This window comes from Podarcis melisellensis (assembly GCF_964234715.1).
Source record: "Podarcis melisellensis genome assembly, chromosome: Z".
NCBI classification, from domain to species: Eukaryota; Metazoa; Chordata; class Lepidosauria; order Squamata; family Lacertidae; genus Podarcis; species Podarcis melisellensis.
Window position 1 is genome coordinate 15,923,780 of NC_138547.1, and position 27,939 is coordinate 15,951,718.

Sequence of the window (27,939 nt, forward strand, 5' to 3'; positions counted from 1 at the left end):
TTACAGTCATACCTCGGAAGTCTAACGGAATCCATTCTGGAAGTCTGTTTGACTTCTGAAATGTTTGGAAACCAAGGCACAACTTCCGATTGGTTCCCGATTGCGCAGGCATGCCGGAAACAATAGTGGAAGCCACACCAGACGTGTTCGGCTTCCCAAAAAAGTTCAAAAACTGGAACACTCACTTCTGGTTTTTGATCGTTCGGGAGCCGGAATGTTCGACTCCCAAGGCGTTCAGGAGTTGAGGTATGACTGTATATCTGGGCTTTCCCACAATGTAAACTCCACCTCCAGAATTCTAGTGGAATACAGCAGAATTTAGTGATCATTTCCATGTTACTTTCGGTGTTTGTGTGTGTATCTGTTTGCTGTTCCCTTAACCCAGAAAATCACAGGAGTCAACAGCAATACTGTTCTTTCCTGCCCTTTTTTTTGGGGGGGGGGAGGTAGAATAATGGGGGGACAGAAGCTGACATCTGCAGGAAGGGCAGGGGAGCAGTGGTGTTGTTCAGTGACGTCTGTCGCTGTGTCACGCTGCGCCCACCAGTGTGTAAATGAAATTTAGTGTGATGTGCCACCATTCCGTAATGAAACAGGTACTGCAGTGTGAAAGGAACATTAGAAAATAGGACAGAAAATGCAATAATCAGGAAAATTAATGCAATATTTGCTACATCTGAATGCACTCTATATAGAGTACCCTCAGAACAGTTGAAGGGCAGCAGAATAGACTGGATAAAGAACTGAAGGTTTTTTGCCTCTTTACAAAATATTTATAACACTTGTTAGACTCACTCAGCATAGACCTATTGGAATTGATTGGCATGACAGACTTAAGCACGTTAATTTCAGTGGCATAAAGTAGAGCTTCATTGGGTACAGCTTATGGGTAGAAAATTCACTGGCAATCGCAAATTTCATTTTTATTTATTTTGCTTCTTTTTTAATTATTATTATTTTAGGAACCTTTCAAAGAAATACCAACCCAAAAAGAACTCCAAAGAAGAAGATGAGTACAAGTAAGTTTCCAACGGACCTCTGCATGTTCAGCCTCTTTCTAGGGAGCAGCTGGTGATAGATAAATCGGTATTTAATTACATTAATTTGCCCACCACTTTCTGTTATGGCCCCGCCCAACCTTGGCATGCAGCCCCCAGAATGTTGCCCAGACGGCAATGTGGCCCTTGGGCTGAAAAACGGTTCTGTCTGAATTCTGCCTTATGCTGAGTCACTCCATTGGCCCGCTCTTCCCCAACGGTACCTCAGTTGACCATATCCCAAGTTCTCAGAGACATGTCTTCCAGCTCTGGGAAATGTGCCAGTTACTGAATCTGGGACCTTCTGTCTGCAGAGTTCAATGTTCTGCCTACTGAACTGTAGACTCCCCACAACCCAACCCCATTTATAAATATCCTTTACGGTCCACACCAGCCGTTGGCTGCAGAGAACTCTGGAGAACTTGATTATCTCCAAGGAATAAAGGGCAATGTGTCTTTTAAATTTAATTAATTTTTTTCCTCCTCTCCTTTTAAATGAGTGGTTCGCCTTGCGTTGTTCTGTTTTTTTAGATATTCGTCCTGCCAGGCCTTCTTAGCCACTTTGAATGAGATGAACGACTATGCAGGACAGCATGAGGTCGTTTCGGAGAACATGACCTCCCAGATCACCGCCGAACTGGCCCGCTACGTCCAGGAGTTGAAACAGGAGAGGAAAATGGTAGATTCAATTTTCTTCAAATCTCTACCCCAATCCCCTCAATTTGTTTGCGGTCCCTTGCTTCCTGATATATGTACTTAAGAGCAGGTGCAGGGAACCAGTGGCCCCCTGGATGCCACTGAACTACAGTTGCAGTCATCCGTGACCATTGCCCATGCTTGGGAATCCCAACAGCTACCAGAGGGCTAAAACAGATCCGTGCCCCTGATTCAGAATGGTATCCCTTCCTGTCATGAAGGCCTAGGACAGGTAACAAGAAAACCCTGTACCCTCACTTGATGTAAGGCCCCTGACTGAAGTCAGGTTTTTTGTGGCCCTCCAGAAGATGGGGTCCCGCTGTTACTCACTGGGACGACTGAGGAATCCCTCCCTCTTTCATGTCATGTATGAGAGAGACAAGGGGAGTGTGGTGCACAGAGAGAGGGGGTGGCGCGCAGTTGGGCGCAGAGAAAGAGAGAGAGGCTAGATGGAACCGACCCTGTGACTTGGCGCAAGGCTGCATACTCTGGCGACTGGTGCCCACAGCAGCAGCTGGTTTTACAAGGATACTTAAAGGCTGTAAAGGACTTGCCTCGCCTGGCTTTGGCTGTAGCACTCGAGCTGGTGAATGCTAAAGCAAGCCGCACTCTCTCTGCTCTTCCAATTCCCCCGCCCCCCGGCACCGTCCCACCCTCCTGCAGCCCTTTTGAGACATAGGCTCTCAGTTGTTCCTTTGCTGTAAGGCATAAATAATGCAGTGGCTCACGCCTTGAGGGCGCCGTGGGAGACAGAGGCTTTTGGTTATGATCTGGATCAGAGGGGGGTTGAGGCAATGAGTGGTTTCAGGTTTCCAGGCAGGATTCTCCTGCCTCTCCTTTCTTTCTTTTTCCTCCTCCTCCATGTAAACGTGCAATTAGCTCGCGGTAGGGTAAAAGGGATGATTACAGGCTGAAATAATAAACCAACTCCGCTACGTAATGCAATATGACACACATATTCTCTCTCAAGTAAACAGTGGCTGGCAGCCGGTAACGATCCAAGGAATCGGATTCTTAGCTGACTTAGATTCCAGTATTTGCCCATCAGTGATACCTTGCAAAGTCCACATTTTTGAATCATAGAATTGTGTAGTTGGAAGGGTCACCCATAGGTCATCTAGTAGTCCACTTTCCATGCAATGCAGGAACCACAGCTAAAGAATCCTGAAAAGATAGCTATGCAACCTCTCTTCACAAACTTCCAGTGGAGAAGAGTCCATACCTTCAGAGGTCATAGAATCATAGAACTAGAGTTGGAAGGCACCCCCTAGCAGTCATCTAGTCCAGTCCCTTATAATGCAAGGAACCACAGCTATTTGTTATTTTCATCTGATTCCTCCTGGCTTCTGGGTGAAGCCAGAAAAGCAAGTTTGAAAGGTTTGTGCACCTCTTAGTGGCTGGTTGGGACTGACACAGAGCCCAACTATGGATGGTGAGCACCAGGTGCATTCCCAAGGGTCAACATTTCAGTACCTTTGTCCAGGACAACAGCATCACACGATCCTGGGGGCAGATCTCATTCTTCAGCAGCTACAACTGTTGGGGGGCAAACTGTGTACGGACTTCATCTGGAAAGTGAAGGCTCATAGAATGGAATGTTCTTCCATTTCAAAATTTAAAAAAAATCCCCGCACATAGGAAGAGTAGCATCCCAGGCAGAAGTGGCATCTCATCCAGTGGCCAGACTCTTACGTTCTTCTTGAAAGACTAGGACAATGGTGCAGTGATGGGAATGGGTGTCCCCCCCCAAAAAAAATCTGTTGGACTCCAATTCCCATTGGCCCCAGCAGTGGTTAGGAATAATGGGAGTTGTAGTCTAGCAACTTCTGAAGGCCACACCTTTGCCTCTTCTGGGCTGGACTAAGACCAGAGGTTTGGAGGGCCAGACGCAAATAGTGTGATCTCAGGCAGGCAGTCAGGCAAGTTCCAAAGGAAATGAGCTTTAGTCTTCCAGGAACCTATTACAGCAAGACAAGTTGCTCACACCGAAGCCTCTGGTCCCAAAGCTTGCCTTTATAGGGTCTGGTGGATTGATGAAGTCAAGTAGATGGACTTGGATTGCAGCCTAGATGGCACCTATGAGAAACACAGATGAAAAAAATACACCCCAGATAGCCCTGGAGGAAAGGCACTGGCATCTAGATCACCTCCATGAGGACTAGAATCTCTGATTGAGTCAAAACAGTACCACCCACCTTGTGACATTTGAATTTGAGTGTGATGCCTTTGTTCATCAATAGTATATCTTTTGAGTGGGTGGTTTGTTGAATCTCTTGCTTTCTGGCTCAGGAATCCACCTTAGGAATTTCATGATAGCAGGCTAATCTCTCCTGCTTTTACTCACACAGGGTTGTATCCAACAAACTTCTCCTGAGAGGAAGTTGAAAGTCAGGGACTCAAGTCCACTACTTTCAGCTGGGCTGCTCTGAATATGACTGATGTTGGGTTCAGTACGTGGCGCTGTGAGCACTTAACATCATGTCCATGAGAGATGCATGTGGGTGGAGCCAGATATAAAGTGGGTGGGGCAGATTTGAAATGTGGGTGGGGCAGATTTGAAAAGTGGGCGGGGCAGCCTCTCTTCTCTCTTGCATTCTTACCAACCCCCTTTCTCTCTCCATCCACACCTGATTTTTCTCTCCTTGTTGCCTACATGAAACTAGGCCTCGACCCGCCTGAAATTAAGCTCAGGCTAGGACACCCCCGGTTGTAGAATGCCCATCCCAGTGATACGAATTCCACCTTGACTACAGCACATGGCCCAGTATAACATTTTTTAATGCGTCCCAAGTCTGACCCCGCTGACATAAACAGCACTGGGTTATTAACAACAGAGCAACCGATAGAAAACGTGCCATTGAACATTGTGTCGAGGCCTCATCTGACTGGAAACAGTCAAACGACTAAAATCAAAGGGGCCTTTCTTGAAGACAATAACGTGGAATTCAGCACAGGCCCACAGCTGGGGTGGGGGTGGGGGAGATCTGCGCCATTAGCTTCTTCCCTCTGACGTCTGAGGCCTGCCTGGATTATTGTTCTGACAGGTTTCTTTTCCACATTGCTGGACCAGTTGAGAGAATGGGACGGGAATGCAGAAAATTGTCATTTTTAAAATCATACCAGCAATTCCAAAAACTCTTGTGTGGGGACACATTAAAATTTCAACAACATCATCATTATTATTCATAATAACAAGTGAGGAGAGCGTTGCTGTTGAGCCCATGTCCTGCTTGCTGACTTCCTCTTCGAGGCATCTAGTTGGCCACTGTGAGAACAGGGTGCTGGACTAGATGGCCTATTGTGCTGATCCCACAGAGCTCTTCTTCACAATGGTAGTTAAGAAAGGAGCCTCCATCTTCAAAGTTAGTCAGTCTCGGAACACAGTGGTACCTCAGTTTACATATGCTTCAGGTTACGTACACTTCAGGTTACAGACTCTGCTAACCCAGAAATAGTACCTTGGGTTAAGAACTTTGCTTCAGGATGAGAACAGAAATCACGCAGTGGCGGCAGCAGAAGGCCCCATTAGGTAAAGTGGTGCTTCAGGTTAAGAACAGTTTCAGGCTAAGAACAGACCTCCAGAACGAATTAAGTTCTTAACCCAAGGTACCACTGTACTGAGCAACAACCATTCACTCAGTTTCTTGCTTGGGGACTTCCCACAATGGTTGACCACTGTGAGAACAGGATTCTGGACTGGATGGTACCTTTTTGACCTGATCCAGTGGCCAAGTCATATTACCTGTGGTTAATAGTTTGAAAGTGAAAGACCCTCTTCAGATGGACCAGAGCGTTGGATCTATTCATCTGTCTGCCGTTGCTGCAGAGGAAGGAGAAACATGGTGAAGGTTATTTCTTACCTGGCTCAAGTCCCAGTGAATCCATTACATGATGAGCAAGTGTCTGTGGAGAAAAGTGTCTCCCCGCCCCACTCCTTTTGTGTGCATGGATTGTTCTGAAGACCTTGTAGCTGTGATCCCTTTTGCACTGTTGTGTGAAGGGCTTTGATCCAAAAATAGGGAGAATTATAGATGTGACTGATGAAGAGTAGGCTCAAATGGACCTCAGCTTGTGTGTGTGTATAGGGGGAGAGGCTGATGTCATTCCTGTCCCCCCTTGTCCTTTGCCTATATGGCATGGCTACCAGCCACAATGTCCATGCTCTGCCACCATGGTTAGAGACAGTATTGCTTCTGAATTAAGAAAACTGGAAACTGCAGGGCAGGGGGAGGGTGCTCTTGTTCTTGAATCCTGCTACTGGCTTTTCCATAATGGGCACCTGGTTGGCCATAGTTAGAACAGGATGCTGGACTTGGTGGACCACTGGCCTGATCCGGCAGGTTTCTTATTATCGTCACATCTCAGAATCCACATTTCCATCAGTGCTGATTCATATTACCTTCAGGGCTGCCTTGTCCTGTATGTCCTGAGTTGATCAATGAGCTCATTTGTGAAGCAACTATTAGTGACCCCACTTGGGCCAGAAGCATAATTTTTGCCAACGATAAAGCATACCCTTCAGTGTCATGGGCCTGACTCTGTGGAACTCCCTCCCACTGGAAGTCAACCAGGCACCATCCCTGCTAAGTTTGAGGTTAAAAGTTTTTGATTGCAATCCAATGTGGAGATACGGAGAGCTGCTGCATTTAAGATTAACAGACAAACGATCAGAAACTGAAATTGACAGTCACGACCCATTGACTGGAAAATGCAGGGGTGCTTTCCTTAATTTTGTTTTTCATTTTGATTTTCAAAGAGGCTTGCAGGAAATGTCCATAAATAATCAGCCAAAGTGTTTGCTCCAGCTCCAGCCAAGATTATTCGTCTGTTGACTAGTAAATCCAAACAGTGCCTTGTGGGGACAATTAACCAATTGTTTCTTCAATACAAATGAGGCTTTTTCATTTTTATTTTTTTAATGGAACCTTTCATGAGCAAAATATTTCACATGATCCTTGCTCAATACAGCAGCACAAGCTACTCGGTCCTGCCTCACCCTCAACCCCCCCCCCCGCTTGTTTTGGGATGCATCTATTGCAGTGCTTTATGTTTTGATTATTTAAAACATCTGCTCATGTCCAAGGCAGCTCCATCGTTGGGATTGCACCGTGAGTCATTGTGTTTTGCACACACAGAGAGAGCTCAGCTGATGTCATGCTGGCAGCCGCTATCCTTTTGTGAGACATTGAGTTTGGAGTAGCTTCCTTGTGGGTGCGAAGAAGGACAGAGGGCCTTCTCTGATTGCCTCACTGAAAAGAATATCATGGAGATCGGAAAGGTTCAGAAAGGGGCAACTGACGATGGGAATGGTGTGACTTCCCTGTGAGGAAGGATTGCAGCATTTGGGGCTTTTCAGTTTGGAGAAAAGGTGAATAAGAGGCGACATGATAGAAGTTTATGAAATCATGTGTGGCGTGGAAAAAGGGGATGGAGAAAAGTTTTTCTTCCTCTGTTATAGCACTTGAACTCATAGGCATTCAATGAAGTTGGACGTTGGAAGATTCAGGACAGATGGAAAGAAAGGACTCATTCACACAGTGCAGTTAAGCTATGGAAGACAATGATGGCCACCAACTGGAATGGCTCTAAATGAGTATTGAACAGATTCAAGGAGAAGATGGTTATCAATGGCTACTTGTCACAATGGCTACACTCTGCCTCCATAGTCGGAGGTAGCTATGCTTCTGAATTACCAGGTGCTGGAAACCATAGGAGGGTAGAGTCTTCTTGTGCTCAAGTCCTGCTTGCAGGCTTCATATTGGGGCATCTGGTTGGCCACAGTGAGAACAGGAAGATGGACTAGATGGGCCAGTGGCCAGATACAGCAGGCTCTTCTTATGTTTTTTTGTGTGTGTGTGGCCTACTGGTCCTGAACATGATGTACAAAAATTGGGTGTACATTGCGATTCTGCATGAAGTATAGATTTTAGAACTTTGCTTCCTGACTTCCACTTTTAAGACAATCAACCCAAGTTTCTGGTGAGCTGCGTAATTTTTCTAGTGATCAAGAGGAGAGCTACACTGGCATAGTTTTGTTTGATCCTCACCATGACTACCAAAGTCAGAATTATTATTTCCCTCCTCGCATTCTATTTTATTCTTCACAACAACTCTTAGATGTTGGTTAGGTGGAGAGTGTACAGTCTAAAGTCACCTAGTGAGCTTCATGGCTGAGTGAGGATTTCAACCAAGGTATCTCTTAGGCCTGGGAGATATATCAATATATCACCCAGGACTGGTATGAGGAGCAGACTGCGATGTTGGCTTCACTGGTGAAATGACCACCGCTCCTGAGTCCCTCCACTAGCAACTTCTTCCACCCCATTCTGCCCTCATACTGTGCAGAGGGAGAAAAAAGCTGCATCAGTGAGGCACCAATACAGCTTGTTCCTCTCTCTGCATCTTTACTGCTCGGCCACTCCCCTCAGCTGAGCAGTTAAAGGACCTCCCAGCCTGACACTGTCTCCCACTCGGGGGGGGGGGGACAATACCAGGGATGGCTCAGTTGGGGATCAGGAGCCCTGTCGCGCCCCAGCTGAGCTGTACAAACAAGCCACCTTGTCCCAGCCCACTAGGTGCTGGGGTGAAACCGCCTCAGCTCCCGCAGTGAGAGCTGCAGCAATTTTACCCGGTGCCTCACGGTCTGAGGCCAGTGCAGCTTGTCTTTTCAACTTCGTGGTATATCCCCAGACCGTGATGTTTGGCTGGTGATATACCACAATGTTGAAAAGCTGATACTGCCCAGCCCTAGTCTCTCTGGTCCAAATGCAACACTCAAACCACTACACCACACTTCCTTTCAAGTGATCATATGCTACCTGGTGGAAACTTTAAATGATAATCCCTTGTTGTGATGGCTTGACTGGTTAGAGGATAGAGAGAGTTGTGAAGAAATGAGCCTATTGCGCAGAGGTAAAAATTGTCCACCCAGGACTTTAAGTTGTGGTATGAACCATGGATCTTCAAAGTCTGACACACTCAGTGTTTTGGACTATGTTGATATGGAGAGAGTTGATGTCAAGTTTCCAAAATCTGTCATTGTGAGAAACAAACACATTAGTTGCTTACCAACTGATTTTAAAAACAGACACACAAACGCACTTTACAGTGACTCAACTGAAGAAATCTCTCTGAATATTTAGCAAGGATCTTGGGTATCTGTCGGCTTCCTCTCTGCATTTGAGGCATAAAATAGATTCATCCCTTGAAGGGGATGCTTGATGCAGTTAAAATAAATTCCTTTTAAAAGCCCTGTTTGTCTTGAAGCCTCACGAGTGAAGAAATTAGGGCTGTGCACCAGATTTGGCTGAAGGCCAAAGCCCAAACTTGGGCCAGTTTGCAGAGATCCAGGCTTTGGCCAAGTCTTGTGAAAACCCACTGCAGAACCGTTATAGGGCATTTCAGTGGTACCTTGGGTTACAAACACCTCAGGTTACATACACTTCGGGTTACAGACTCTGCTAACACGGAAGTACTATCTTGGGTTAAGAACTTTACCTCAGGATGAGAACAGAAATTGCGTGGCGGCGGCAGCAGCGGGAAGCCCCATTAGTTAAAGTGGTACCTCAGGTTAAGAACAGTTTCAGGTTAAGAACGGACCTCTGGAACAAATTAAGTTCATAACCAGATGTACCACTGTATTGTGCAAGGCATAGAAGAGGTGGAAAGAGAAAAGATTTTCTCCATCATAATGCAAGAACTCATGGACTAGAATCCATGAAGGTGGAGGTTGGAAGATTTCAAGACACATAAAAGGAAGGATTCTTCACACAGCGCAGAGTTAAACTGTGGAACTCTGAAAGGACACAGTGAAAGCCACCAACTTGGATGGCTTTAAAGCAGGATTGGGCAAATTCATGGAGGAGGAGAAGGCAACCATGGCTATTAACCACGGTGGCTATGCTCTCCCTTCATTGTTAGAGGAGAAATGCTTCTGAATATGAGTTGCTGGAAAGAACAGGAGGGGGAAGGGTTGCTCTTTCACTCAGGTCCTGCTTGTGGGTTTCCATTGGGGCATCTGTTAGAACAGGATGTTGGGCTAGATGGGTCACTGGCCTAATCCAGAAGGCTCTTCTTATGCTATCTTGGGTAGGAAGTAGAAGCTTGTGCTGAGCACACCTTTTTCCAGCAGAGAAATGTGGGTGCATTCAAAACTGATAAGGATTGACCTCTCAGCTCACCACAGGGAGCACCCTGGAGAGGCAGCACCCAGCAGGATTGGATCACCAGCTGGTGAGCAGAGGGTTCAATCCTGCAGGTGTCCAGGGAGGTGGAAGCACAGCATCTCCTTCCTCTTCCCAATCACATTAATTAGGAGTTTAAAAACCCTGATTAAGCATTAGTCTTGTGAGTGAATGATTTCAGGACTGGATCCAGGTAGATTTGGGTATTCCCTCGGTCACGGCAATTTGGGAACCTGGATCGAGTTGGATGGACTGTGCACCATCCTAGGTGGGGGGGGGGGATTTGTACCCTTTATTCCTTTCCAAGTGCTTGAAATAATAGCAGTATAGTTTAAACTGTTTAAAACTTACTATTCCTATCCCTGGGTTTCATCCCCCACTAATCTTTGGTTTTAGTACCTTGTTGCCCCATTATTATGATATTGTTTTTAAAAAGCTTTTCTGTGCGGCCTCAGAAAAGACTTTCTCTGTGCCCAGACTGGGATTAATCTCTTGTCTCTTACGTATTTCGCAACCTGGAAAAATGAGAATTACAGATCACACTGAATTGAAATATCTTTTGTTTTGGCCAGGCAGCTATTTTAGCTGTGGAAAATGTGAAGTTGCTGGCTCCCCCACTCCCACCCCCCGCAGTTGCCTGGAAGGTTTGATATCCAGGAAATTAAGTACAGTAAAACAAAACAGAATCAAAGGCCTCTGGGATGGTTCATCCACCATTCTGCCCTCATTGCTCCCAGTAACATTTTTGGGAGGTCAGGTTTAAAAGCTGGATACAAGGCGAGGTGGAATGAGGTTGGGCTGGATCTGAGGCTGTGCTTTGGGGAATACTGAGCTCTGAATATGCTTCTTTAAGAAGGATATTGATAAGCTGGAAGGTGTGCAGAGGCGGGCAGCCAAAATGATAAAGGGTATAGAAACCAAGCCTTATGATGAATGGTTGCAGGAGCTGGATATGTTTAGCCTGGAAAATAGGAAACTGAGAGGAGATGTGATAGCCATCTTGCATACAGTGGTACCTCGCAAGACGAAATTAATTCATTCCGCGAGTCTTTTCGTCTTGCAAAGCACGGTCAAGTCGCAACTGCACCTCATCAAGCGGTTTTAAGAAAAAGGAAACAAACTCGCAAGACATTTTCGTCTTGCAAAGCAAGCCCATAGGGAAATTCGTCTTGCAAAGCAACTCAAAAAATGAAAAACTCTTTCGTCTTGCGAGTTTTTCGTCTTCCGAGGCATTCGTCTTGCGAGGTACCACTGTACATGCATCCATGCAACATTTTATTTTTATGCTGCCTTTCCATAGTTGAGGCATGTTCAAGGTGGCTTACAACATGAAAAAACTCTTAAAAGTTGTCATAAATAAAACATACAAAACAAATCAAACGATTTCCACATAAATCATAATAAGATCTAAAATAAAGGTGCAAAAAATTAATAGCAATAATAGCAACAACCCTCCCAACTAAAGCCCCTTGAGTCTGTTCAGCAGCCTCAGCTTTTGTAGATGGAGTCATTCGGGGCCCCGCCAGGCCAGGTGGGAAAAGGTCTACAAGGCACGAAGCTGGTCTTCCAAGACTTGCAGCCAAGTGATATATATCTGAGGGGCCATCACTCGGAAGTCAGAGCAAGCTTTTCCTCCTGCTGCTCCAGAGGGTAGGACCTGGACCAATGGATTCAAATGACAAGAAAGGAGGTTCCAGCTAAACATCAGGAAGAACTAAGTGCTGTTCCACAGTGGAACAGATGGCCCCTGAAGCTGGTAGACTCTGTTGGAGATTTTTTCCACAGAGGTTGGGTGACTATCTACCAGGGATTCGTTGTGCATTGCAGGGGGTTGGACGGAGTGGCCCTTGGGGTCCTTCCAGCATTGCTCCAGCCAAGAACAAGCTGGATCTGAGACTAGTAGCACCAGGTGCAGCCTGGTTCCTAGCAGTACCCATGTCACAATATGATGCTTCAATTAAAGGGACCCAGTTTTCTCTAGTCATTGCCTACTGTTACAAAAGGACGCGGGTGGGTTAGACCACAGAGCCTAGGGCTTGCCGATCAGAAGGTCGGCGGTTCGAATCCCTGCAACAGGGTGAGCTCCCATTGCTTGGTCCCTGCTTCTGCCAACCTAACAGTTCAAAAGCACGCCAAAGTCAAGTAGATAAATAGGTACCGCTCCGGCGGGAAGGTAAACGGTGTTTCTGTGCGCTGCTCTGGTTTGGCAGAAACGGCTTAGTCCTGCTGGCCACATGACCCAGAAGCTGAACGCCGGCTCCCTCGGCCAATAAAGCGAGATGAGCACCGCAACCCCAGAGTCGTCCGCGACTGGACCTAATGGTCAGGAGTCCCTTTACCTTTTACTGTTACAAACCAGGACAGATAAATGGAAGTACCGGTAATTCTTTACACCGTGTGGAATTCACTCCTGTAAGAAGCAATGATGGCCACCAATAGAACATCCATTTTATCATGAAAGCAAGCATCATATTCACCCTACAAGGGAACCAACACAAGGGAAATCTCACTTCATAAAACATAGTATCAGCTAAATGGAATATCCTCCTAAACACCAGGAAATAAAATATTACAAATTAAACTTGACTAAAAAAAGGGGGGGGAGTTGTATCCAATACTAGGCCTACTCAGAGTAGACCCATTGAATTCAATGGGCTTAAGCCTATTAGTTCCAATGGATCTACTCTAACAGGGCTAAGTTAGTCACACCCATTAAATTCTGTAGATCTGAATAGGGCTAGCACCGGATGCAACCCATTAATTCCACATTTATAAATAATGTGATTCCTGCATTGCAGGGGGTTGGACTAGATTATCATTGAGGTCTCTTGCAATTCTATGATTGTCAACCAGGCAATGTCCAGGTAAATAAATATGTACATTTCTCTTTCCCATTCTGGGTCTATCTGGAACAGGCCCCTGAGCCTTAGTGTGCTTTGAAAGAAACATTAGCCCTGGAGGAGAGTAGGCGAGCGTGTATTGCAATCCCCCCAGGAGTTGCAGGCGGTGTAAGCTGCCTTACTTTTATCTGCTTAGCAGGTATTAAAATATCCCACAGGTTGATGTGACAGTGAAGCAGCTCCAGAGAAGAGGAATTCATATTCAGAATGTCTTTTTTCTAATGCTGTATTGCAGTGGATGTTGGATTTTCCTTTTTAAAAAAGGAGATAATTATTCTCCATGTGGTAGAAAAGATTGGCGCAGGACGGGTGTCATCAGAGTTAATGGGAAACAATTACTCTTTCAGCTCTGCCCGTAATCCAGCTGCATTGCCTTTTATGGCTTCAGCTGGCCTTTAATTGAGTGTTCGTTGTAGGTATGAGTATGGTAACCTGGCTAAGATACTCTGAGTAGATCTACCAAAAATTATGGGCAAGACTTAACTGAGACCCAGTAATATCAGAGCAGAAGTTAGACAACCAAAAAATGTTCCCCTTTCTAGTTAGGGCTGGGGTGGCCAATGTGGTGCAACTCCCATCATTCCAGACTAACATCTGGAGGCAGAAGTGTAGTGGTCTAGGGTCGTAGACCCATTGCTGTTTCTGAAGCTGGGTCCCTGCCTCCTAGAGCTTTCCAATTAATATGTCATTGGAGCCCATCAGAATTGAAAGGAGGTGAGTCAGCCACTGAGGATGGGCTCCTAGGGTCACTCTGGAAAAGGTGGGTAGAAAGGACACTTGAGGAGTTGTGTTTGCTCCAAAGCTAGGTGTTTAGGGATATTGAAAACATAAAGGGCTCCAGTTTCAACAGAATGGGGCGCAAGTTCTGTTACATACAATGGAACTTCAGAAGATAATTGCAGTACAGTGGTACCTCTGGATGTGAATGGGATCCGTTTCAGAGCCCCGTTCACATCCTGAAGCGAACGCAACCCGCATCTGCGTGGGTCGTGATTCGCCGCTTCTGCGCATGCGCGTGACATCATTTTGAGCATCTGCATGCACGAGCGGTGAAACCCAAAAGTAACATGCTCTGAAAGGCAACACGGGGAGATCTTCACTGATCATTGCAATGCATTCCTCCTCCTGCTGCTGCTGCTGCTGCTCCTCCTCCTCCTCCTCCTTAAATTTTAAGAGCATTGTATGGGTAAGCAAACTAAGGCCCGGGGCTGGATCCGGCCCAATCACCTTCTAAATCCAGCTCGCGGACGGTCCGGGAATCAGTGTGTTTTTACATGAGTAGAATGTGTCATTTTATTTAAAATGCATCTCTGGGTTATTGGTGGGGCATAGGAATTTGTTCACTTTGTTCACCCCCCCAAAATATATATATATATATATAGTCCGCCCCCCCACAAGGTCTGAGGGACAGTGGACCGGCCCCCTGCTGAAAAAGTTTGCTGACCCCTGGTATAGTGCTAGAAGGTTGTATAATCTTAGAAAGGGGCATAGCTGGGTGGAGGGGTGTAGCTGGGATTTGCCACCACACTACTGCCTGGAGGGCACCATGTTGGCTAGTTAAGAGAAACAAGTTGCTGACCCAAAAACTAATGTGGCTTGGAAGAGAATCTCATTTAAAATATATATTTTAAAAATGCATTATAAGGGGTTGAACTAGATGGCCCTTTGGGTCCCTTCTAACTCTACAATTCTATGATTCTATGACTGGGAATATAGAAATAGGTGGATGTAGCTTCCGATTGGCTGCAGGAGCTTCCTGCACTCCATTGGAAGCTGCGGAAGCTGTGTCAGGCATTTGGCTTCCGAAAAACTTTCGCAAACTGGAACACTTACTTCCAGGTTTGTTGTGTTCGGGAGCCGATTTGTTCTGGAGCCAAACCATTCAAGTACCGAGGTATCACTGTACTTTACATCAAGACGCCTATTCTATATAAAACTGAACAGTTATCCCATGTGTTTGAGAGGATGTCCCATTATAAGGACATATCAGCATATGTGGTGATAGTGTCCAAAAATATAAATATTGTGGTAAAATGTATTTACAGAAATGTCTTTAATTAAAAGCATTTCCGATTACTTTAGGACTAGCTCTACTTCATTTGTATAGTCATGATATGCTGCAAATTAGAAATAAAGAGCTCATAACACATTTATTAACCGCTACAAGAACAACCATTGCCAGGACATGGAAATCATTGCAATTATTAATCGTGGACCAATAGTATAATGCAATTTGGTTAACACCATTATTGGAAAAACTGACACAAAAATTAAAATTAGCAAGAGGCCAAAAGAAACATGGCTATTTTTATGCAGTTTGGTATTATTTTATTGATTATACGAACCATGAGGCATACAGCAGAACAGTACCTATAGTTTACACCATAGTTTGACTTGCATGAAGCATGTTTTAATTTTCTTCCATACTCCCTATAAATTCCTATAAACCCCTGTAACTTAACATTGTTATTGATTCAAAATACCTTTTATTAATGGTCAAAAATCTAAGCATATACATTATTAAACATCATTTAACACAACTTGATAATATATTGAGAAACGTTTATCTGAGTGTATACAGTTTTATTTTAAATCTCAGTTTGTGTAACTGTTGCATATCATATGTCTAAATGTAATAAATATAGGGCAAACAGGTGTACATACGTTTTTGTCTCAGTACAGTTCCTTAATAACTCTTTGCTATGGTTTTATAACAGCACTTTCATGACGGCAGAAAAGCTCAGCAGCACATCGAAACTTGCTGGAAGCAGCTTGAATCGGTGAGTTAAAAAAAACAACAACCCTCCTGACATTGGTGGGTCTTACACAGGGATTTCACACAAGGAAGGGTCTCAGACAATTTCCACGAGGTCCAGGAACATTCTTTCCAGAAGAGGCAAGTCAAGTGGGTTAGGTGTTGTGCTCCTGAGCCATATCTTATTTTATTTATTATTTATTTCACTACATTTATATACTGCTTGATTGCAGTTTATGTGAGGAGCAAAACATCAAAATCATAATTGAAAGTCCATTTCAAGCATTCCAAAGATAATTAGTGAAAAGAGATTAAAACACATAGCTTTCTACATAAGCTTGCTTAAACAAAACTTTTTTTTTTGAAAAGGGTACAGCAATGCCTGATGTCAAGAGACAGGGAATTCCTTGCTCAAACCTTATTCCCTCCCATTATTGTTGTTGTTGTTGTTGTTATTTAAATTTGTATCCCACCTTTCCTCCAAGCAGCTCAAGGTGGTTTAGATAGTTTTCCTCCTCCCCATTTAATCCCCACAATAACCCTGTGAGGTATGTTAGACTGAGAGGTCACACCCAGCTGGCCCAAACTTCATGGCGGGATTCGAACTCTGATCTCCCAGGTTCTAGTCTGGCACTCTAACCGCTATGCAACACTGCCTTTCCCTTAACAGAGCAAAAGAAGATTTGAAAGGGACTGCAAAGAAGCGGACAGGGCGCAGCAGTATTTCGAAAAGATGGACGCTGATATCAATGTAACGAAAGCAGACGTCGAAAAGGTAAACCAAAAAAAAAATGAGGCAGGAGATTTGGGAATTTTCTGTGAAGAGGGATTACATGTTATAAACCACTTGGGAGTCGTAGTTCTGTGAGGGAAATAGGGGGAAGCCATGACTGTTGAAAGTTGTATGATACTGCTTTAAATTGGAATCATGACAAATGCTAGTATATTTTATTGATTAATTGAGCTCAAGGTGATGCAAATGCTCTCCCCCTTCTTAATTGATTCCCACAACAACCCTATAAGAGGCAGTGACTGTCCCAGGGTCATCCCGTGAGCTGAACCCTGGTCACTCCCAACCACTACACCATACTGGCTTTCAGAACAGAGTTCTTAGCTATCATCTCACTCTCCTCACAGAGACAGAAGTTTCCCCAGTGCTGTTTTAAAAGAAAGTCACACACAAGCTTCAAACCTAACTGAGCTCCCAAACGGACTGAGCACTTGCAAAACAGATAACTTTCAGTATGTGTTGGTTACTGCTGATTTTGATAAAGCCAGGTCTGTTTCTGGTGATTGCATCTATAGCGCTCCTCTGGGAATTTCGATATTTCAGACATGGCTTGCTAAAAATAGCCAGGGTGCTCTTCTCAGCTAGAAATAAACTGCAACAAGGGCTAATCTCCATAACTTTTCTGGAGGAGCAAATTCCAGAAGGCATGTAGCTGCATTTGTCCCCCTATTAGGAAAGCTTGCAGCATTTGGGACTTATTCATGCAGCACTTAATTAAACTGTGGAGCTTGCTGCCATAGGAGGAAATAATGGCCACAACTTAGATGGCTTTAAAAGGGGTTGGGCAACCTCATGGAGGAGACGGCTGTTGATGGGCAACCTCCATGGTCAAAGCGGGTGTTGGGGTGCATATGCCTATGTTTTTGTTCAAATTATTCAGAACCATGGGACTAGGTTATTAATTTTAGGCTGTACCTCAAGAATAAAGGGTCTGCTTTGCATGAAGGAAGTCCTAGGTTCAATTCCTTGTAGCATCTCCAGGTAGGGCTGCCCTTCATGCTAAGGTAGACTGCCTCTGGACATGGGGGTTTCATTTCAGTACAGTGGTACCTCGGGTTAAGAACTTAATTCGTTCCGGAGGTCCATTCTTAACCTGAAACTGTTCTTAACCTGAAGCACCACTTTAGCTAATGGGGCTACCGTGCCGCCGCTGCGCAATTTCTGTTCTAATCCTGAAGCAAAGTTCTTAACCCGAGGTACTATTCCTGGGTTAGCAGAGTCTGTAACCTGAAGCGTCTGTAACCTGAAGCGTCTGTAACCTGAAGGTACCACGGTATTGTGGTTCAGTGACCTTCACTAAGGCCCACATTACTCCCCACTGACCATGGAATTTTGACCCAAAAATAGCCAAAATGAAATATGGAAAACCCTCTGCAAAAGGCAAACGGAGAGAATAAATGTTCTCTCCTCTGTCCGACTTCCCCACCCCCAGGCATATCTGGTGAAACAGCTGCCACAAACCAGCAAAACATGAAAAAGTAAGGCTTGTTTAAGGCTGCTTATTAGTTTTCAGTACTACATGCAGGTCTGCCTGTTTGGATATCTGAATCTGCGATGTATAGCGAGGTTTGGGCACTAATTCCTTGTGTTTGGATATGTGAATTTTCATATAACAAGTGTTTGGATAGCGAGAGCTGCCTGTACGTCCCAATATGGACATGTCTTTCCCTTTGTTAAATTCTTGGCTTGCTGGGGATCCAGCAACTAGATACAAACCAGTCTCCTCCTATCTCACCACATTTCTTTGAAATGCAAAGCGGACGTGCCCCCCCCCTAAATGTAAGCCTGTGCTGTTCGCTGCCAGCTTTAAAATTGCCAGAATCTCTCCCACCCCGAAATACAAAGCTGTACCACAGCAGATTGTCATTCCAAGGAGCATCACAGCTGTCAAAACAGTGGCCTGTGTTTTGGCATTTAATTTTGTCAGAAATTATAAATAATGCCAAAGAAACAATTGCTCGTTGTCCAAAATTTCATTGAATATTTTTTAAGATGCCAATGAATTGGTCTTGTGTATCATCTTGGCAGCTCAAATAGTAATAGCAACTGAATGGAAAACAGCCCAAAACCTTACACCGTGTGCTTGGTGCCACTCAATCTGGAATGTAGCTATAATGGAGAAAACTGTGCATATTTTGAGATTTTGACAAGGACTAGAACCTCCAGGTGCTTTCTATAGGATTTGACATTTTTTTACAACATAGACAACGGAGCCATTATTTTCAAGACAGCCCTCATCAGAAGCCAGGTAAATCTGGAACTAGACTTTCATAATATTTTGTTAAGGTTTTTTGCATAATACAATAAAAAACAAACTAAATAAAAACAAAAACTGAAAAAAAGAAAAGAATATGCAGAGTCCTCTCTCAAAGGTAGCTCTGAACCCTTGTCACCCACAGAAAGGGGTGGACCTTCCCAAATCTCACCTCGGAGCTCCCCTTTCTTCTCCCAGCCAGTCGTCACCTTCATGTGTGTATAATCCCAATAATGGCCCAAAGCAGAGGAAACCAAGGAAAATAAAAGAGAAGAAGGAAGATAAAAATCTGGAACTTAACTTGATAATTTGATAACGCTGGTGTTCTAGACTTGGTTATTTGAACCCCACATGCAACGGACTGTACTCACTCCGCAAGCCTGTTTTATAGGTTTTCCCATCTTTTAATTAGCATTAAAAGATAAGCACTCTACTTCATTTGAGGTTTCTAAGCAGAGGATCGGGTGGTCACTTGCCGCGGATTCTTTAGCTGTGATTCGTGCGTTGTACTAAATAACCCTTGGGCATCCCTTCCAACTCCTCAGTTCCATGATTTATCTGCTGTTCTAACTCTTCTCTGTGTCCTATGTACATTATAAAATGGGAAAAAAATGTTACATATATCACTGGGGTTCTCCAGGCTTGTGCAACTAGCCATGCCAGTAGCCACTTCTGAATGATGGGCCAATAAAAGAGGAACTACACACAGAGAGAGCTGTATTTGCCAGCCTCCCTTTGGGTGCTTTGCCGTAAGCATGTGATGTGGGGCTCATCCTTACATAATTCGCAAGTGCAGAATAGGACATTGTTTAATCAAGGGACTGCTGTGATAGTTTGGGGGAAGAGGGGGAGGCAAGCAGGAGGAGGGAAGCTTGGAGGGGGTAGTTTAGCCATAACTCAGAAGCCGTTCAGCTTCCAAAGGATGATGCAACAGAATCAGTCTCTCTCTCTCTCTCTCTCTCTCTCTCTCTCTCTCTCTCTCTCTCTCTCGTGTTTATTTAGGAAGTTTTTAGACAGTTGGGAAAAAAGTAGTTCCTTTTTTTTTTTAAGGAAGCTGCCTTGAACAGCTTCAGACTGTTAGTTCATCAGTCAGACTGTTGGTTCATCTAGCTCAGTATTGTCTACACTGACCGGCAGCAACTGTCCAGGGCTTCAGGCAGGGGACATTCTCATTTCTCCTGGGACCTTCTGCTTGCAAAATAGTCCTGGAAGGTGCTAGTCCTCATGGTTCTAAAATAATTTTGTTGTCGTTTAGTCGTGTCCGACTCTTCGTGACCCCATGGACCAGAGCATGCCAGGCACTCCTGTCTCCACTGCCTCCTGCAGTTTGGTCAAGCTCATGTTGGTAGCTTCAAGAACAATGTCCAACCATTTCGTCCTCTGTGGTCCCCTTCTCCTTGTGCCCTTCATCTTTCCCAACATCAGGGTCTTTTCCAGGGATTCTTCTCTTCTCCTAAGGTGGCCAAAGTATTGAGGTCTCAGCTTCAGAATCTGTCCTTCCAGTGAGCACTCAGGGCTGATTTCCTTAAGAATGGATAGGTTTGATCTTCTTGCAGTCCATGGGACTCTCAAGAGTCTCTTCCAGCACCATAATTCAAAAGCATCAATTCTTCAGCGATCAGCCTTCTTTATGGTGTCTAGCTCAGTACAGATTTTATTTGCTTGGCTCTCTCACCCTCCACATTCCCAAAGACTTCCTGGCCCTGAGACCAGATCTCTTGCTGGCTTCATTCAGAGGCGGCTGCTGTTTTTCTCCACCGGCTTGATGACCTACTTTGCGTATTGTCTGAGCCCGTTTTTGGAAGTGACACCCTAGCTTGCTTCTCCATGTGTTTGATTACTTTAGTAGAGCGTATATTGTTCCCTTAGGTGTGCAGACACATATTTCTTTGCATCTCTGGGGAGCGCCAACATTGTCCCAAAGTGATGTGTTTGTTTGAATAATATATTTGTTTCTTCTTTTTTGCTTAATAAAGAGCTGTGAGTCATTCCACCTGCCCGAGTGGGTAAATTAAGCGGGAGGCGGGGCAGGTTTTCCTGTGTACATCATCACTCAGTTCATAGTTAAACTATGGAACACACTCCCGTCAACCAAGATGGCTTTAAAAGAGCATTGGACAAATTCAAGGCTGTCAGTAGCTGCTAGCCCTGATGGCTATGCTTTGCCTACACAGTTGAAGGCAGTATAATTAATTAATTAATTAATTAATTGTGTAAACTGCCCTTCACCCAAATATCACAAGGCAGTTCAATAAAAACAAGAACTATGACAGAAACCAACCAATAACCCTCCTCCCGCAAATATATTTAAAATGTTAATCAGCATTCCCTAAACAGGGAGCCACCACAGAAAAGGCCTATTCTCGTGTTGCTTCCCTTCATAATTGGCAGTCTGGGCAGTTGGGCAAGGATCAGTGTTACATACTCAAGCTGTCTTGGCCCAGTGAGCAACCTGACCACCAAATTCTGCACCAGCTAAAGTTTCCCAGACTCCTTCAGAGGCAGTCCTAAGTATAGTGTGTTGCAATGAATGCTCCTGAGTTGCTTATTTCCCAATGATGCCTCTGATCACCAGGTGCTAGAAGCCAGTGGCAGGCAAATTCTGTTTCCAGTTTGCCCTTCCTCTGAGTTCTCCAAGGGTATCTGGCTAGACATTGACAGGAGACAGGTGGGGGAAGTAGATGAACGTTTGATCTAACCCAGCATTTAAATTTGCATTTACAGATGAATCTTAACAAAATCACTGTCTCCAAAACAGTAAAACCTGCCTGCAGGTGTCTGGGAATGAACCTGGGACCTTCTGCATGCAAAGCAGATGCTCTGACCCTGAGCTGTCAGCGGGGAGCACACAGCTTCCAAATTGTTGGGGCTGGTGCTTCTCAGGAATCTGCACAGCCCACTTCCTGGCCTTTACGATGGGTGTCTTGGGAAACACGTTCCCATCCACCTTAACGCCTCCTCCCCCACATCTGCACTTGGTGAAGTTGAAAGTGCAAACATTTAACTCCAAGACTTTTGCTTCCTAAACTCTGCTGGAGCGGCAAAAGCTGGCTGGCAGCAGTTTGGGGATATGAGCCTCTTAGCCGTTCTCCTTTTCAAGACCACAGGTTTCTGTTTTGCGTTTCAATTCTTTGCCCATTTTGGGGAAACAGCCTCTCTCTCTCCAGCTCACGAGACTCTCAGAACCTGCCCCCATTTATCTTCCCTTTTTTCCCCTTCGTCACTAGCTCAAAAGCTGCTCCTGAGCTTTGGATATCCTTATTGGGTCACTCGGTTCTTGGAAGTTTTTGGAAAGCTGGGGGGTGGAAAGGAAATCTTCTTGCAGGAAGCTGCCTTGAACTGAGTCGGACCATTGGTCCATTTAGCTCAGTATTGTCTGCACTGACTGGCAGCAGCTCTCCAGGGTTTCAGGCAGGAGACCTTCCTAGCCGTTGGGGATTGAACCCAGGACCTGATGCATGTGAAACAGGTGCTCTGAGCTACGGCTTTTTCCCTTATTGAAGATCTCTGTGCCCCACCTCGAGCTTCTTGGAAGAGAGGTGGGGCAAATGGGAGTTAATAAATAAAGCCAAGTCTCTTCTTGCACTGACATTTTAAAAGGGGCGCACTTAGAAACACAAAACAGAGTTTGCAATTGAACAGCAAGAACAACAAGATGGTATTATAGGAAAGGATTGTTCCTAACAGGAGTTATAGGAAAGGGTGGTTGTTTTTTCTCTTATCAAGCCTCACTTCCTCAGTTGGTTAGAGCATGGTGCTGATAATGCCAAGGTTGCAGGTTTGATTCCTGCAATGCAGGGAGTTGGACTAGATGATCCTCAGGGTCCTTTCCAACGCTATGATTCTATGATCACAAACTATGTTCACATAGGGAGAGGCTGTAGCTTAGGGGCTGAGCCTCTGCTCTGCATGCAGAAGGTCCAAGTTTAAATCTGCAGCCCTGAAGAACCGCTGCCAGCCAGCCTAAACAATCTTGAGTTAGATGAACCAATGCTCTAACATGGTATTCGGCAGCTTTTTATTTATATCATTAGAAGCCAGCAGCAGTTCTGGAAGCTCTTGACCAGGCATTTAGTGGGTGAGTTTGAGGGGAGGCCCAGAGTGCTTTTCCTCTATTCCAGGGGTCAGCAAACTTTTTCAGCAGGGGGCCAGTCCACTGTCCCTCAGACCTTGTGGGGGCCAGACTATATTTAGGGGGGGGTGAACGAATTCCTATGCCTCACAAATAACCCAGAGATGCATTTTAAATAAAAGGGCACATTCTACTCATGTAAAAACATGCTGATTCCCAGACCGTCCGCGGGTCGGATTGAGAAGGCAATTAGGGCTTAGTTTGCCTAAGGTAAAGGTAAAGGTACCCCTGCCCGTACGGGCCAGTCTTGACAGACTTTGGGGTTGTGCGCCCATCTCACTTAAGAGGCCAGGGGCCAGCGCTGTCCGAAGACACTTCCGGGTCACGTGGCCAGCGTGACATCGCTGCTCTGGCGAGCCAGCACCAGCACAGCACACAGAAACGCCATTTACCTTCCCGCTATAAAACGGTTGGCAGGCGCTGGGACCGAGCAGCGGGAGCGCACCCCGCAGCAGGGATTCGAACCGCCGACCTTTCGATCAGCAAGTCCTAGGCGCTGAGGCTTTAACCCACAGCGCCACCTGTGTCCCTTTAGTTTGCCTACCCATGCTCTATTCAGTTTGCCTACCCATTAGTTTGCCTACCCATGCTCTGCTAAGGCCTTGGGCCTTAGTTTGCCTACCCATGCTCTATTCAGACAACAAATATTCAAACTAAACATCAGGAATAACTTTGTGACAGGCAGAGCCGTTCAAAAGTGGAATGAACTACCTTGGAAGGTGGTGGGCTCTCCTTCTTTGGACGTTTTTTAAGCAGGGGTTGATCTGTCATGGAAGTTTTAGTTGAGATTCTTGCACTGCAAGGGTTTGGATTAGGTGACCCTTGGTGTCCCAACTCTATGACCATGTGATTCCACTCTGAAACTCCCTTTTTACGCTCCCCCCCCGACTTTACTGACCTGAACGACATTAAATTGGACTGTTCCCCCCCTTCTTTTGTTCCAACACCTTTAAAATGGATCCAAGTCCATCTAAATGTCAGTTTGGCGCTTTCTTCTTGCACTCCCTCTAATAGCAAACTCAAGTTGTGAAGTACCAATGGAAATAGAGGCAAAACACGATTGGCAAATAAATTTTGGGGTGGAGGGAAGTGTTGTCAGCATGTTCAGGGGAACAAAAGTCTTTACGGAGGAGGAGCACCAAAATTCTCCTCCGTGGATTTCGATGGTGAAAAGGTCAAATGCAGTGGGAATGTAAGGAACTGCCTTATACTTGTCTGTCTCTAGCTCAGTATTATCCACACTGTCTGGCAGCACCTTCCCAGGGTTTCAAGCAGGAGCTGTGAGTCACACAGAACAGCAGCAGGGCTGCCTCCCCCTCCCCACCCCTTGCTGGTATTTTTTCAGCATCAATTGAATCCCAGAGGGAGAGGCTGTGCGGAAAAGACAAGGAAGGCCTGGGGCAGGTCCAATACAGAGAGGCAGCAGGGAACCTCTTCTCTCTGGCTGGTATTTCTGCAGTATCAGGAAGCGTCTGAATGATCAAAGAATCACACCCCCTGAAGCCCAGAGGCGGAGGCTGTGTGAGAAAGGCACGGAAGGTCCATGTCAGGGTCCCACACAAGAGGTAACAGAGAGTGCCTCCTCTGCAGGAAGGCTCCCACTGGGTCAATCCATTCCATGTGATTCAAATGGCTGCTGTCAGCCCGTCCAGAAAATCTTTGCACAAATATTTTCCCCTATCAATCCCTTTTGTTTTAGCATTACCCGAACTCCTGCCTTGGCTAGGATTTTTTCACCCTAGAGCCTCCTGTTTTTCTTTTTGTGCAACCCATCTGTTTCATTTTGGCTCTCTTTCCCTGCTCGCCGCCGGCATCTGAGCTGGGTTTTTCTCCTCCCGCCTGTGGCCCAGATGCCCTCTCTTCCTGTCTCTGCCACAGAGGCCTTTCAGCAGAGCCAAAAACACATGAGGATAAAGGTGAAGGGAGTGCCTCTGAGCGCCTAGAGAATTGGCCCTGAATTACCTGACATTCAGAAAACATCTTAAGGCAGCCCTGTTCAGGGAAGTTTTTAATATGTAATGCTGTACTGTTTTTAACACTGATTGGGAGCCGCCCAGAGTGGCTGGGGAAACTCAGCCAGATGGGCGGGGTATAAATAATAAATTATTATTATTATTATTATTATTATTATTATTATTATTGGAGCATCTTGTGCACTGCCCCCCCCCACTCTGCCCTCAGCCTGCCCCTATCTATCATACTTGTCTTCTTACAACTGCTTAGATATAGCCTTTCTCAACCTGTGGGTCCCCAGATGTTGTTGAACTACAACTCCCATCATCCCTAGCTAGCAAGGCCAGAGCTCAGGAATGATGGGAGTTGTAGTCCAACAACATCTGGGGACCCACAGGTTGAGAACTGCTGGCTTAGAAGGTGACTCTGCCTGCCATTGGCTCTGGCGCCACCTACTGGTGGCCTCCTTGTTTTCTACACCACCAGCCCCAAGGAGGCTAAAAGTGAGGAGGGCACCTCTGAGCGTATGTGTAATTATTAGCATCAGTTGGAGTCTAGGTCCAATATAGCAGTAGCTAGCTGCAGATTATAATAGAGACATTTTGCAGCGGCTGGGTTGCCCTCCTCCTTTCCTCTCTCCCAGTTAACCTCCTTCTCTAGGCCCTTCCCCTGTGACATCCCCAGGGGCCTCCCCTAGGTCTCAGGTTTGGCCCTGAAACCTCAGTGCTCCTGACCTGGCAACCCTATGCCCCACCACCCTCAACCTTCCCTCAGCCAACCTCCACCTGCCTGCTTTCTTACAACCAAACAGATATAGTGGTACCTCAGGTTACAGACGCTTCAGGTTACAGACTCCGCTAACCCAGAAATAATACCTCGGGTTAAGAACTTTACCTCAGGATGAGAACAGAAATCGTGCGGCGGGGGTGGGAGGCCCCATTAGCTAAAATGGTATCTCAGGTTAAGAACAGTTTCATGTTAAGAACCGACCTCCAGAACGAATTAAGTTCTTAACCCGAGGTACCACTGTAGCGGCTTTGCCTGTCATTGGCTCTGGCCTCACCTACTGGAGGTCTTCCTGCCTTCTGCCCCACCAGGCCAATGAGAGCCAGTCAGCGTTGATAATTACAGTCAACTATCATTTTGTGTGGGGGTTCCGTTCCCGGCCCTTGTGTGTCAACAGTGCATATAAGCGCCCCTCGTTCCCTCCACTCTCATTTCTCCCTTTTCGTGATATGTTGAGTGACATTTTGAGTTACTTCTGGGTGTAGCACACATGTATGATTGTGCATCTTTTGGACGCACATTAATCGGTCTTTGTATTAGATTAATTATCTGGTTGCTACAGTGCTTGTTGTTTGTTTAACCCACCTTTTTCTCCAGGGAGCTCAAGGTGGCATACGTTGTTCTCACTCTGCTAGAAAGGGATGTGTGTGTTAATGTGTTCAAATGAACCTACAGTATAGAGGTAAAATTTGCATCCATTGCTCTACCCACTCTTCCTTCTGGACCCACCCACCACCGGCATGCGGCCCCTGAGTGGGGCGGAGTGGGGGCGGTTGCCCAGAAGAGAATGAAAAAGGCTCTCCACCCGGGCTCCCAGGAGTGAGGCATCTCCAAGGCTTCTTAGCAGCAATTCAGAAATTTGATTTCCAAGCTCAAAGTTAGCTGGACTTTTCCTCCTCCCACTTCTCCAGCAAAAGACTGTGTTGTTGTACCTCAACCAAAAGGCAGCCTGCCAAAACTGTAGTTCCGCCTCCGAGGAGATAAACAAGACAGGGACCGGGAGAGGCAGACACACAGGGAGGCTTCAAAAATAAACTAATGATAAAAACAGGCAGGGAGTGGGGGGAAGGAGAGGGTTTCTCCACTCCCACTGAATCACTCTCTCGGCATCTTTTCCTTTCAGCGTTTGCCCAAAGGTTCTTGGCCCAGCGGCAGAGCACCTGCCTTGCATGCAGAAGGCCCCAGGCTCAATCCCCAGCATCTCCCAAGTACTACTGGCTGAAACCCCTGGAGAACCATTGCCAGGCAGTCTAGATAAGACTGAACCTGATGGACCTAAGGCAGTATAAGGCGGCTTCCAATGTTCTGTGCATATTATTGTAACAGTAATAAACAATAGGCTAAAGAAAACATTTCATATTGATAAAAATGCAATCAAATTGAACATACCACTGGTAATCTATAACAAGGACTCACTCTTTTCAGGAGGGATTCCATCACATACCAGCAAATTCAGGCTGCTCAATCAAAGCGGATTAGTTGGTTGCCTTAAAAAATGATTGTTTTATTTTATCTTTAACACTGTTTACAGGAGGCACATGGAACACAACTATGGCAATCTTCCAAAATGTGCACTGTATCTGGCAAGCATCATGCACCATGCCAATGGTATGATACAGGATTAATTCCCCAGGTCACCCAAGTCTCTGAGACTTTTATCTTTTTCTTTTCCCTCCAGGCACGGCAGCAAGCTCAGCTCCGCCATCAGATGGCTGAAGAGAGCAAAGCGGAATACTCCTCCACATTACAGAGATTCAACCATGAGCAGCATGACCATTATCATACCCACATCCCTAACATCTTCCAGGTGAGAGCTCCTCTAGCGACCCACTTTCTCCATCTCTTAGGTTATGCCCACATTGTGCATTTAAAGCACGCAGTTTCCCCCCGCCAAAAAAAATCCTGTTTTCCCGTCACAGAGCTATAGTCCCCAGGGCTCTGAACAAACTACAGTTTCCAGGGGCAGCCATGTGTTTTAAGTGCAAGGTGCAGATGTGAGCTCAGTGACTTATACTTGGTTTTGCTCTGTAATTGTCTTCTGAGCCACCACCTCATCAGGGCAGTTTATATCTTAAGATAATTTAAAACACACACACACACACTTTAAAGCAAGACTAAAACCTTAATGAGCAGACACTCATGGTAAAACCCTGCATTCAGCTGAGCCCTACTCAGAGTATACCCATTGAAGCAAATGAACTGGAGCTAGCCATGCCCATTAGTCCCAGTGGGCTTACTCTAAGGAGAATCAACACTGGATCTGTCCCAGTGCAAATGGGCTAACCTAATTGAATGGATTGTCCTTGCAAGGGCTGATGGGAGTTGTAGTCCAACAATGGCCAACGGGCACCATGTTGGTTATCATTATATATTCAGTTCTGTATGTTGCTTTGCCTGCCACACTCCATGATATTGGCTGTCTGCTGTGGGGTGGGGCAGTGCTGGAATGGCGA

The 27,939-nt window shown here is 45.6% G+C and overlaps 1 protein-coding gene across 15 annotated transcripts in view; it reads left to right on the forward strand.

The window, feature by feature from the left end:
• The window catches only part of FNBP1 (formin binding protein 1), a 123,195-nt gene that overhangs the window by 59,210 nt on the left and 36,046 nt on the right, over positions 1-27,939 (forward strand). For all 15 annotated transcript variants that reach the window (XR_014164667.1, XM_081897089.1, XM_081897087.1 and 12 more), the window contains exons 3-7: positions 963-1,019; positions 1,569-1,716; positions 15,534-15,596; positions 16,242-16,346; positions 27,165-27,293. Coding sequence is in view for 14 of the 15 variants with exons in the window: in XM_081897089.1 (XP_081753215.1) it covers positions 963-1,019; positions 1,569-1,716; positions 15,534-15,596; positions 16,242-16,346; positions 27,165-27,293 (502 nt within the window). In the remaining variant the exon portion in view is untranslated. The remainder of the gene's footprint in view (positions 1-962; positions 1,020-1,568; positions 1,717-15,533; positions 15,597-16,241; positions 16,347-27,164; positions 27,294-27,939) is intronic.